Source organism: Geotrypetes seraphini, chromosome 4 (genome assembly GCF_902459505.1).
Source record: "Geotrypetes seraphini chromosome 4, aGeoSer1.1, whole genome shotgun sequence".
Lineage (NCBI taxonomy): Eukaryota > Metazoa > Chordata > Amphibia > Gymnophiona > Dermophiidae > Geotrypetes > Geotrypetes seraphini.
Window position 1 is genome coordinate 85692538 of NC_047087.1, and position 12400 is coordinate 85704937.

A 12400-nucleotide genomic window follows, 5' to 3' on the forward strand; every position below is an offset into this window, starting at 1 on the left:
ATAGCAAGAAACCAGAACTGGATTAGTATGATGTTTAAAAGATGGGCCCATTTGACAACTTTTACTGTAGTTATCAGCCATCAAGTCTATACTCATAGCTACTCTAAAACACTCACATATACAAAATATAAATGACTCTTATAGAAGCATAGCTGAATGCTTGACACTTGCTACAAGTGTTTACTCTTCAAGCTTTTTATTTCATACAAAGGTTTTAAAATACTGTCTCTTTTTAGGTATGTCCCTTCCCCTCATGGCTTAGCATACGAGAGCTGATTGAAAGCTTTCTGGAATCATACACATCCTGTGTCAGGAAGAGAAAAAGGTTATATACTGAATCAGCAAACCAAATTAGTTGGTTTTTGTCTGCTCAAGGGACTGAATTTCCGAGCGGTGAGCCAGATTTGAACTTCTACCTGAGGACATATTTTGCAGTGAAAGTCTAGAAAGGGATATATATCATTCTAAATTATTGAAAAGAAAATTGAACAGTTGGGCAAAGAAGATACCTTTATAAGGTTATCAGACTCTCTTTTACTAAGCCGGCATTGCTCGACACTCATAGGAATTCTCTGAGCTTTGGAGCAGTATTGGAGCTTTTAGCGCTCTAGGCCACAGTAGAAACCTCTTTCACGGCTTAGTAAAGTGTGTGTATGTGGGGCGGGGGGGGGAGAGGGGGCTGTCAGTGACTTAAAGATGCAAGCTTTGAGACCCTCTAAGTTCCCACTGAAAGGATATTCAATACATCTCAAAGCTCATAGAAAAAAAAGAAATGCAAACCTACTTAGGCCTACTTGGGAAATATATAAGACAGAAATGTTTTCTTTTCTTATCGGTATTTAAATCTAATTTTACAATAGTTCTTGCAGCTGAATAATCATTTTTCTTATGGAGTAACTGATTCCATTGTCTGGTGGAAAAACAGTTTGGGAACATCTTGAGTTTATTTCCAGCAGCAGTAGAAAAAAAAAAAAATGTGCCGGCAAAGGGCACCAAACTTGTTTTCCAGTGAAGCCAGGTTTGGGAGCTCTAGCATTGCACAAGTTGATTCAAAAAGCAGCAAAAATGCTGTCTGTAGGGAAAACGTTTCTTAACTTTCCTCTCCTGGTATATGGAAACGTATTCAACCAGCTCATACATTCTGTATTAGTGAGTTATCTTTCACTCTATTGTCATATACTTTACCCCACTCTCCTAAAGAGCAACATCATTTGAATGAAGGGCAGCTAAAACAAAATGTATAAATAAAAGTGGATACAGGTCAGGTTTGCCTTTTAAAAAATCCTCGAGCCCACTGGAGTGAACAATTTGATCCTAATATATGAAAAAAAAAATCTCCAAGAAATAATCCAAATATGATGCTGGTCTGCTACTTGTATGATATTATGCTGCCTTTTAAAACAAAAATTCAACCCAAAGTAGTCAGAGTAGTATCATATGTTCTGTAAAGTGTACAACCCCATCATAGAATCTGTAAAGAGGATGTCATTTTCAAAATGCTTGCACTAATGAAAAATCCATGCACATTTTTTTTATTTGCAGTCTCTGCAGCAGACTTCAGTAGGAAGGTATATGGGTATTTTTGCTTTTCAAAACTTGCAATGGATACATGCTTGCTTGCAACTGCTTTTTTGTGGAAAGAATTTAGTTTGAAAATAGATCTGAAAATGGAATCTAAACTGGTATTTTTTTTCCCCTGACCAAAAATATTTGCTCCCCCACCCCGGATGTCTTCCCTCACTGTGGCTAAAAATATGTGTACCATGACAAATAGAAAGGCCCCTTTTAGATAGAATTGAAATTGAAATCAATACCTCCAGGCCATAATCTGTATACTTCTTCACCTAGAGAGTGGTGGAAAGCTGGAACGCTCTTCTGGAGTCTGTTATAGGGGAAAACACCCTCCAGGGTTTCAAGACAAAGTTGGACAAGTTCCTGCTAAACTGGAACATACGCAGGTGAGACTGGACTCATTTAGAGCACTGGTCTTTGACCTGAGGGCCACCACGTGAGCAGACTGCTGGGCAGGATGGACCACTGGTCTGACCCAGCAGCGGCATTTCTTATGTTCTGGTAGTATTATAGAAAAATCTACTGATGTATAAACTTTCCTAAAATAGCATGAAGGAATACATGTGTAGGTTGTGGCTTTGTGTTGTGGAAGCAACAATTTTACTACTGGAAAATATCAGTGCAGGTAATGTAGCAACTTTCATGTGTAAATTGCTGACATACATGGAAAAGAGTATTTCAGAACTTATACATTGAGGCCCAAATTCTGTAACTGGCGCCTAATGTTAGGCACCTATTTTGGAGGTGCCCAACTAGATAGGCATCTATCTAAATTGATTAACAAGTTCAATTAAGCTCTAATCAGCAATAATTGAAACATAGGTGCCTATCAAGAAAGAGCGATTCTGCGATAAAGCGCCTCTAAAAATTTAGGTGGCCTTCAAAAAAATAGGCACTATGCACATTAGGTGTGCCTACATGTTAGGCACCTTGTTGCAGAATCGCTGCTCTTAAGCGTGCTTAAGTGATCACATAGGCGCCCATCTTTTAATTGTGCCTAGAGCTGGCCTATTTATTGGGCACCTCCAAAATAGGTGCCGCGTGATTCATTAAAGAGCACCCAATTTTACTTGAATCCTAACTTTTGGGCGCTTCTTATAGAATTTGCCCTTAAGGACGCCAACTGGATTCAGATTCACAGAATCGTGATGATCCAGTCCTGGGCTTACTCTGTTGCATGTAGGGACTTTTAGTTCGGATTTCTCCATTCCATTCTCCAAGAAAAGCAAGACTACAAGTCCCAGAATGCAACCGATGGCAGCTTTATTATATATATAAGTACTAACTTTTATAAGTGTATGTCAGCCATTTTAAATTCCTACATGTTTAAATGTTCCTCTTTAAATATGGCGATCATATTCTATCTATCCTTTCAGTTTTGAGGCGAAAATACCAATTGGAAATTAATGACCAGACCTCCCTTAATCTCTCTGCCCAAATCAAGCCACTTCTGAAAATCCTATTTGTGCCTGGGAGCAGTTGTAAATCCCTATATTGATAAATTAAGGCATTCAGGTGCGGTGGTGTAGTGAGGGAGGATAGCGCCCGGCATTACCATGCTGTGTGCCCCTTACTCTCCCCCCTTTTACTATGCCACTGTCCAAGTGAATCCCCTTTTTGAAATGGGAAAATACAAGTGTAGATTTTAGTCCTGCCCAATTAGCCTCCCATGCCATTTTTTAGAATCAGACTTCTAAAATAACCATGTAAATGTGAGCCATTTTCATATAGCTGATTTACCCATATATTACTTTTTAAATTAGCACAATAAGTATACAAGTTCAACTTTTAGCTTACTTTCTGAAGGGGAAGAAGACTTATGAGATCACCATCTCCGTATGTCCCTAATAAACTATGTCCATGATGCACAACTGGTGGAAATTATGTGGTCTTCCTTTTGCACAGAATCAATGGTAGGAGGCCAAAATGGAATCTGATGCTGCTGTGAATTGACTAGATTCTTGCTTTTCTGCAATGCAGTAGGTTACCAGTAGTCATAAATATACAATACAAATTGGTGCCATTTTGTATTCCTGAGCAATACTAGAATTCATAAAGAAAGATCACAGTCCTGCTGCAATCTAAGAAAAATGTTTTTAGGTGTTATTATAATAGCAGGGTATTTTTTGGGGGTGGGGGTAAATTTTCAAAGGCTTAGATACCTTTCATAAATTAAAAATAGAGATTACTCTTCTAAATGTATTTATTCAATTTTCTATATGGTTCGCCCAGGAGAGCTCAGAATGGTTTACATAAATTTATTCAGGTACTTAAGCATTTTTCCCTGTCTGTCGTGGTAAGCTCACAATCTATCTAATGTACCTGGGTCAATGGAGGAATTAAGTAACTTGCCCAGAGCAGTGTGGGTTTGAACCCATAATCTTAGGGTGCTGGGGCTATAGCTTTAACTACTGTGCCACACTCTCCCTTAAAATCAGCTGTATCTAGATAAATTGACTTTTAACCACCCAATATTACGCACATAGTTCATGACAAAAAAAAGAGGTGTGCTTGAAAATTACATGTGCATAGTTTCATAAATACACATGCATGGCAAGTATACTGGTGAAAATTGTGTCAGAGCACGCACACACTTTTAGCCATACAGCCAGTTCATATGGAAACAATGGGGATGATATATATCAGATAATATATTCAGACAGTGGGACTTAGCCGGATGACTCCTGAGGTTGGCACTGTGCTTGGATATTCAATGCCAGGCTGTTTCCAGTGACTGGAACTGAATATCCAGTTTATTTTTGGCCACTATAAACTTAGCTGGCTAAGCTGTTACTCAGTGCTGGCCGGCTAACTTTATAGCGGTCAAAGACAGACCAGCTAGTTACATGGCCCGATTTGGCTGCTACCTAGCTATCTGCTAAGCACTAATATTAAGCAGCCATCTTGTGCTGAATATTAGTGCTTAGCTGGCTAAGTGCTAGTTAATCAGCCAGGAGCTTTTCCTGGTCAGTTACTTTATATACTTGAATATAATCCATCCTAATATAAAGTGAGATAACCTTTTCTCCCCCAAAAAGAAGGGGAAGACTTGAATATAAACTGCGACCCTCATTTTTGGGCCATTTTGTTGGCCCAAAAATCTAGGTTTATATTCAAGTATATGCAGTAAATAGCACTGAATATTGGCCAAAATATAAGCAGATTTCTTGTGATTGCAAAGTGGCCGCGTTTGAATTGGCTTAAAGTGCATACAGGCACTGCCAATGGGGTGCCCTATTGAAAATTTACTCATAAAAGTATTGGGGGGTGGGGGGGGGGGTGGAGGAATGCTGAAGAAGCAGAGGAAAACCTTTGATCCAGAAAACTGTGGAGAGTTAGTAATAACTGCTGGAACCATCAAATAATTTTAACATGCACCAGAACTTTAGATGTCTATTTTTTCAGAACAGTCCTATAGTTTTCTTTTGCACTGGATTATTGAGGAACTGGAAGATAAAGTCTGTATCCTATAAGGTATATACTAAGAATTTCAGACTTATCAATGCAAATTCAGGGCTTGCACCAACCTTATGCTAGTTTCTTAGGAGGAAGAAAACACATGAAAAGGAAGAGGAAATGCAGAACCTATATAAATAACTTTTGGGATTATAACATTCTATTTTTTAGCTGGGATCTGAGATTTTGAACACACTGAATAGAAAACATATTAGAACTTCCATTTAAAATTTAACATTCACCTGGGTAGGTTTCTTGTGATTTCTACTTTAAAGTAAAGGTCACAATAAAACAAGCATACATGAAATAAAACAATTAATTAGACCATGCTTTTATCAAATCATGCTGATGTATTTATACCACATGAAATTGTGTTCTTATATAAAAATTCCAAACCATCCTTTGTACAGGTAAACTCTGCATGGCTGCTACCTTTTACTCGGGTTCTTTCTTTATTGTCAACACTTTTTCAAAAAGTCCATAAGCCTCTCCGTTTCCATTGTGATTGGATGCCCTGCTGCCCATATGGCCATTAGGACTTAAGTTCAGAAAATGGGATTTTGCTCCTGTGTCTGGCACCAGTTTCTCCTTGAAGGTAGCATGTGCTACTTTTTCTGTAAAAGGAGAATCAACCCAGTTAACCTTTCCCTGTGCTTCTTGATTGATGAAGGAACTACCCCCTTTCTGTAACATATAATACAGTATTGGGTTAGTTTTGGTCAGTCTTGGTGAGTCTTTTCCATTTTCATTTTTGTCCATGCCTGTGATCACCCATCGAAAAGGAGTTTTATCAACAGGCATGGGGCATACAGTGAACTGGCACGGTTCAGGCCGGGATACTATACTACCTAAGTTTTCAGGAAGAGAAAGAGCAGGACTTTTTACAAGCACTGGATATTGAAATGTCCTGTGATCTGCACAGTTGTTCTGTTGAATATGGTAGCCCACCGATGCATGAAGGGAAGAAACGCTGAACTCTGGTCTATTCATGGAGCTATTTTTGCTGTCTTTTACCTTCTCCTCGCTGCCTGTGTTTCTGTGCAGTGCTAAATCCCGAACACAGTTTTCTGATAGCAACAGCTGTTTTAACACATTAAAACTTTTACTTTCTCTAGAACAGCTCCTGTGTTCGTTTTCATGATGCAAGCCATGACCTGTGAAATATTTCAGTTCAGGATCGTTTCTAAGAAAGTTATTTCTGTACTGGTGAAGGAAAGGCCCAGATACTACTTCAGGGGAAGAAATATATGTATCTGGACTCTCAGGTGTATTACTTTTTATCTTTTTTATGTGAGTTTCCAAAGGCTCAGTATGCATAAGTTTTCTTTTTTTTGGAACTGTGCAGAGGCTTTTGGATTCTGGCAGTGCTGACTCGTTAATTTTCTGACTGGCATCCAGATCCTCAGGTGAATAGCTTTCATGATTCTGGATCAACAAACGACTTAGAAGACCGTTCTTAGAGGAAGAAAAATCTTGAGGGGAGAGAGGCTCTCGTTTAACATCATCTGGTGCTAACAAGATTCCTGTACTCTTCTGAGGTAAAGGAGCCATTCCTAGAAATTTATTGCCTATTGTATCTCGTAAATGATGTTCATTTCGATGAGATATACTGGATTCCTCTTTGGGTGATTCCTTTTTTATCTTCATTGAAAATGTTCGTTCTCTACAACCTTTATCCTTTTGTTCTTGTAAGCCTTCACCTTTCAAAAGCTTCCTTTCACTTTTACTGCTTTTGCTGGGTGCACCAAGAAGAAGTTGAAGGACAGTGCGTCTTTCAAGCAAATTTTCTATTTCTGACCCAGAAAGTCCTGGGTCAGCAGGCGTAGGAGGATTACTGAATACTGTACCGTTTTCTTTAAATGTACTTGATTTGCTTGAGAGAAGAGGGCTATGCAAGCTATTAATCAAACCTAGAGGTTTGACTGGACTTACATTTAACAGCTGCTTGTTGCTCCTCTGTTCATCCACAGACATAGAAGTCTGCATACCACATTGTGCTAAATTTTGTAACAGCTTGCTTGCACTGAAGGATGAACTGTTTGGTGCATTTTCATCTGGGTGTTGTTTAGTGCCTTGAAGTTCTTTGTTTTTAGTAAGATCTATCAGATGCCTAGATGCAGGATTTATTAGCCTTTCTGGCTGAATGCTACAAATGTATGGTGGTGAGTTATGTTTCATAGCTAGAGGCTGGTGAGAAAGATTTATAGGAGAATCTATATTCGCAGATCTAAGTAAAGGTGGAGTGTTTAATGGAGTCATTCGATTTATATTGGTACTCTCTGTAATAGAAGTTTGTGTGCCAGTTTGTATGGGCATATTGAATTTTGCTGAGTCAACAGTATTCTGTGGTCCCTGAGGATCCAGACTTTTCTCTAGGTTTTCATCACTCTTATGACCAAGCAGTAACTGAAGCAATGTCACTTTCTGATGTGGCTTCAGTGGTGATCCCCTGGACGATTCTTTACTTTCTTTTATGATCTCAAAACCTCGACCATTTGGATCCCAGTTATGAAGCAATGATTGCGTCAAATTATTGAGAGATGCAGGCTGACTCAATTCCGGTTTCATAGTTCTCTGTTTAAAAGATAAGTCTATAGGAATACAACTTGAATGAGAACTTTCACCGTCAGTGAAACTAGGATTGTCGGAACTCTCATCAATAATCATTGGTATGCTATTGTCCTCAAATCTGTTGCATCTCCCATTCTGTTCACATATTTCATTTCGTTTTGTGATATTTTGACTTTTGAGAAGATGCAAAAGCAAGCTGTTGTTTGGAGATGATTTCAGGTTATTTCTCTCCACAGAACTTTTATATCCTAAAGTCTTGGGAGACAAATGTGTAATTCCTGTTGGGTTTTGAAAAGGCGCCATATTATTTGCATTGGGTATTATTTTACTACACCTGGTGTGATCATTCAAATTACTTGGCGCTCTTTCTGATATCTGGAGTTGGCCGTGATCCTTCTGGGTACATTCCTGCAGTCTGGCCATTGTGGCAAGTCTCTCACTTGCCAACTGACTTGCACTCTGTGCTTTCAAAGCATGTTCCCGCGAGTACTGCTGCAAATGAGCTTCACTTGAAAGAAGTAAAGCAAGCTGACTGCATGCCACACTTGGTTTCGGTGAAATAGCAGGACTGGGCCCTCTCTCTACCATACTTGCAACAGCCTGTAGTTTTGCAGCACATGATAGTGGCTCACCAATATCTTTGGTCCCACTCTGTCCTGTATGAGAAGTTTCAGTAAAAGGTTCCCCAGGGTGCTTTTTGGGCAGATTAGGAAAATTGTTGTCCAGCTTTTGATCCTTCACTTTACTTTTCTTCAACAAAGTCTTTAAATGACTGGAAGCGGCACCAAAGCATGCTAAATCTTTTTCCTTTTCTTGCAAAGATTCTTGACAGAAGGAATAACCTTGCTCCTTAAGGCTTTGCCTGATCTGCTGTGAGAGTGCAACACTTTGCAGCCTAGAGCTGAATGACTGAAGTAAAGAGGCAAGTAATGCACTATCCTGCTTGCCTTTAGGTACACTTTCAACCACCCCAGCTAACAATGCTTTCTTTATTCCATTTAGATCCACAATGGAGTCAGACAGTCGCCTTCTCTTTGCCGTGTTCCAGTCTTCGGAAGACTGCAAGAGCCTTGCCTTTTTGAGGTGCAGCATCCCAGAGCCTTGGCTGGTAGTTGTGCTGAGATTTGAACCATCACTTTGACAGCTAGAAAATATATTGCCAGATATCTTAAAGTTCTGCTCTTCTTCAGCCTGTACACTGGACCTTTTGTCGACTGCAGTATCAGAGCCTCCTGCTACCTGATGCATGAGTAATCCCTCCAGATAAGTTAAAACAACGGAATCCTGTTGCATCTCAGAGCCAAGCTCTTCTCCATGAGTCATGTTCAATAAACGTATCCACAAAGGTAGCGTTTCTATTCACTCAGAAGATTATAGTGATGTTATAATTTATTTGACAAGTTGAAGTCTATCCTTTCATATGGTGTGGGGTGAAACGAAATTCATGCCCTGAGCAAACTACACAAACATCCTTCTGGTCCCCATGACTGGTTAATCAAAATTCATATCAGACTTGTACACTGATATGTTTTGCGGAAATGTTGTACTCCTGTATTAAATGGATGCCATTCTTATCTGCATCAGGGGAATTTTTAGATATTTTGCTGCTTGACTTTTGTTTCTCCAACTCTGTCTTTACTGATACCTGAAAAAAAGAAAGAATCAATCAGGAAAACATGAAAAATGAAGCCTGTCAATTTCTCTAGTAACAAGAAAAAGTCTCTATAAATATTAAGGGGTTAATATTCAACTGGTGGTACCTGTAGTCAATGGTTTTTTTTTTGCTCCTTATGTTCTGCCTGATCTGTTGTGATAGTGTAACACTTTGCAACCTAGAGCTGCCACCACCAAAATTATGTCCGAATACTTAAGGCTGGGCTATGTACAGGTGCCGGCATTAAATATACGGATATATGTGGCAATTAACTGGATAAGTGCCAATATTCAGCTCTTAATCGAACTGGCCACCGATAAGACTGCTATTTATATGTCCTATTTGGCCTGCTAACAGTTAAGGGTTTAATATCAACACTTACCCATTTAAGGGCTGACTTTGCCACGACTGTGCCCCCGACCACTTACACAAAGGTATTGGCTTAGCAGTTAGAGGGGCCGAAACGTCTAGATAGGTCATTTATGAAAAAAAAACATCTTGTGGTTTTGAAAATGGACATTTTCTCCACCCGAGTTTTGGATGCTTTTTCTCAAAATGTCCAAAGTTGGATTTAGACGTCATATCAAAAATGGCCCTTCTAATAGATACTGGAATTGTCATATAGGGACTTTGGATCATCTGTTATATTTTTGTCCACTGATATTTAGTTTCTGGAAATCAGTTTGGGGACAAATAAATATCATTCTTGGGTCATCTATCCCCTTATCCTATGAGGCGGTAATATGTGGTACGTTACTTCATGTTAAGCCTACTTTAGACAAGTATAAAAGTCGCCTTTTCCTGATCATGACAGGAATAGCTGTTCAACTGATCACACATAATTGGAAGAACCATGACAGAATTAATTATACTTTTTGGTGGGTAAATATGTGTACCACGTATAAGTATGAAAGAATGATGGCGGAACATTTGGGGACTAGTAAGTTCTTTAATGATGTATGGAGTCCATTGACTACTTTTGCTGCATTACAGTAAGGGTCATGTTTCTTCCCTTTTCATTAGATTTCTTTACACATCCAGGAAGGGTGGGTGGGGGGGAGGGAAATATACTTTGAGGAGTTAAAATATTTAATTATAATATTGAAATCACATCATATGTATTATTGTATTAATAATTAAGATGAGGATGGAAGTAAATGATTGTTTAATGTAATAATTGTATAGTTATTAGTGCATTCCATGCAGTATTTATGATTTACCAATTGTATTACATTATCAAAGTTTGAAAATCAATAAAGATTAAAGAAAAAAAAGGGCCCTTCACATGGATTCCAAAAATATATATACATAATAAAATCCACCCAACAAAGACCTCAAATTACAATAAAACAAACTAAAAATATATAATCCTAAATTACCACATAACTCAAGTTTGTGCTATTCATCATATGAACTATGACAACATGAATTCTAACACCCTACTCGTTTTATATTTTTCTTTTAAAAATATTCACTGATTAAATGAGTTAACAATTTTTAAAATTTTACAGTATCACTCAATCTCCAAAAAGAGCTTGTTTCATAGCATTAGTCCTGCGATTGAAAATGACTGCTACCTGTCTCTTCAAAATGCTACCTGTTTCTTCCTTAATGCTGAAATAGTCAAATGAACTGTACCTTCAGCTCTTAATGCTCTGTTAGGATGACAAATTTTCAATACCACACTCAAGTACTGATCAGAATCTTGTTTCAATGCCTTGTATATTAAAAGTAAAATTTTAAACTCAATTCTTTTTTCCACAGGCAGACAATGATATCCCAACAAAATAGGGCTGATGAGTTGAAATCTAGCATAACCCGATAAAAATCATGCTGCGACGTTCTGAATAATCAGCAATGCCTTAATATTGAACCTTGACAGACACAAAAGCAGAGCATTGCAGTAATCCAAAACACTAATCACAAGACTTTGCTCAATCAGTTTTAAATCCTTAATAGAAATACATCCCTCCAGTTTATTTAGCATTTGCAATTTAAAAAATGAACCTTGCACAATTTTCCTAATTTGAGGTTTGAAAGTGATCTGTGTACTTATTATTCACATTTGGTTTTACAGTGTTAATGATAAAACCCCCAAAGTAGGTTATTTAAAATTCTTTCAAGTGAAAACATTCTGAGACATCACAAACCTACACTTCCTCCAATAAAAATGAAGGCTAAGAACTACCTATTTCTGGTCACATATAGTAGTGATGCAGTGATTCCCAATCCTCTTCTGGGGCAACTCCACCTAGTCAAGTTTTCCAGATATCAACAATGAATATTTGCGGGAGCCATTCAGAAAGCCACCACTTAGCACTGACCAGCAGCACCAAAGCACTTTCCTGCTCGGTACCGTTCAGCAGCTGAAGTCGGAACTCGTGGCAGTGACCAACTGGGGCGGGGCAAGAGCGCAGAAAGATTGCTCTTGCCCGCTACACTTCAGGACCACCAGGGATTCCAGCGGCAGAGGAGGTACAATGGAGAGGGAGGGGGGACAGCCTGGGAGGGAGGTAGGGAAGGGGGCTGTGTGCACTACCTGTCAGGGAGGGGGCTGGATGCAGAGCCTGACAGAGGAGAAAGGGAAGGGGGTTGGGTGCAGAAAGTGACAGGGGAGGGAGGGGGCACTGGGTGCAGATCCTGGCAGGGCTAAGCTGCCCAGCTTATATTCGAGTCAACCATTTTTCCTCCTTTTGGGAGGAAAATGGGGGTGTTGACATATTCGTATTGACTTATATTTGAGTATAAATGGTACTTTTATAATGAGGTGATAAATGTGGAGGGAAATGGGTAATCTACAATATTTTGGAAGTTACATTTGTAAGTGGGAGCTCTGTTCCTTGCTCACCCATATGTATATGGGGTCACTACAGAGGTATAATAGAGGATAGTTTCTCGAGGGTGGGAAGGATCTTGATTGGGCAGACTTGTTGGGCCGCCGGCCCTTTTCTGCCGTCATATTCTATGTTTCTATGTTGCATTTACTCATTACACCACTTATATGCACTTTTACAAAATAGCGCTTAGGCAAATAGCCATCACCTTGTGCATATAAACTAAACAGGTAAATTCAATAAATGAGTGAAGGACATAATAAGAAATTAGAGGTTATGAAGAGGATAGCTAGCTTTACATTTTAAATAGATA

At 38.9% G+C, this 12400-nt stretch overlaps 2 protein-coding genes across 5 annotated transcripts in view; both read right to left on the bottom strand.

The window, feature by feature from the left end:
• SAMSN1 (SAM domain, SH3 domain and nuclear localization signals 1) overlaps nucleotides 1–12400 on the bottom strand; it is a 497953-nt gene that overhangs the window by 307709 nt on the left and 177844 nt on the right. The window lies entirely within an intron of this gene.
• The window catches only part of NRIP1 (nuclear receptor interacting protein 1), a 186353-nt gene continuing 177852 nt past the window's right edge, over nucleotides 3900–12400 (bottom strand). For all 4 annotated transcript variants that reach the window (XM_033941844.1, XM_033941846.1, XM_033941847.1 and 1 more), the window contains one exon: nucleotides 3900–9244. In XM_033941844.1, coding sequence (XP_033797735.1) covers nucleotides 5464–8922 — 3459 coding nt within the window. In that variant the 5' untranslated portion in view covers nucleotides 8923–9244 and the 3' untranslated portion in view covers nucleotides 3900–5463. The remainder of the gene's footprint in view (nucleotides 9245–12400) is intronic.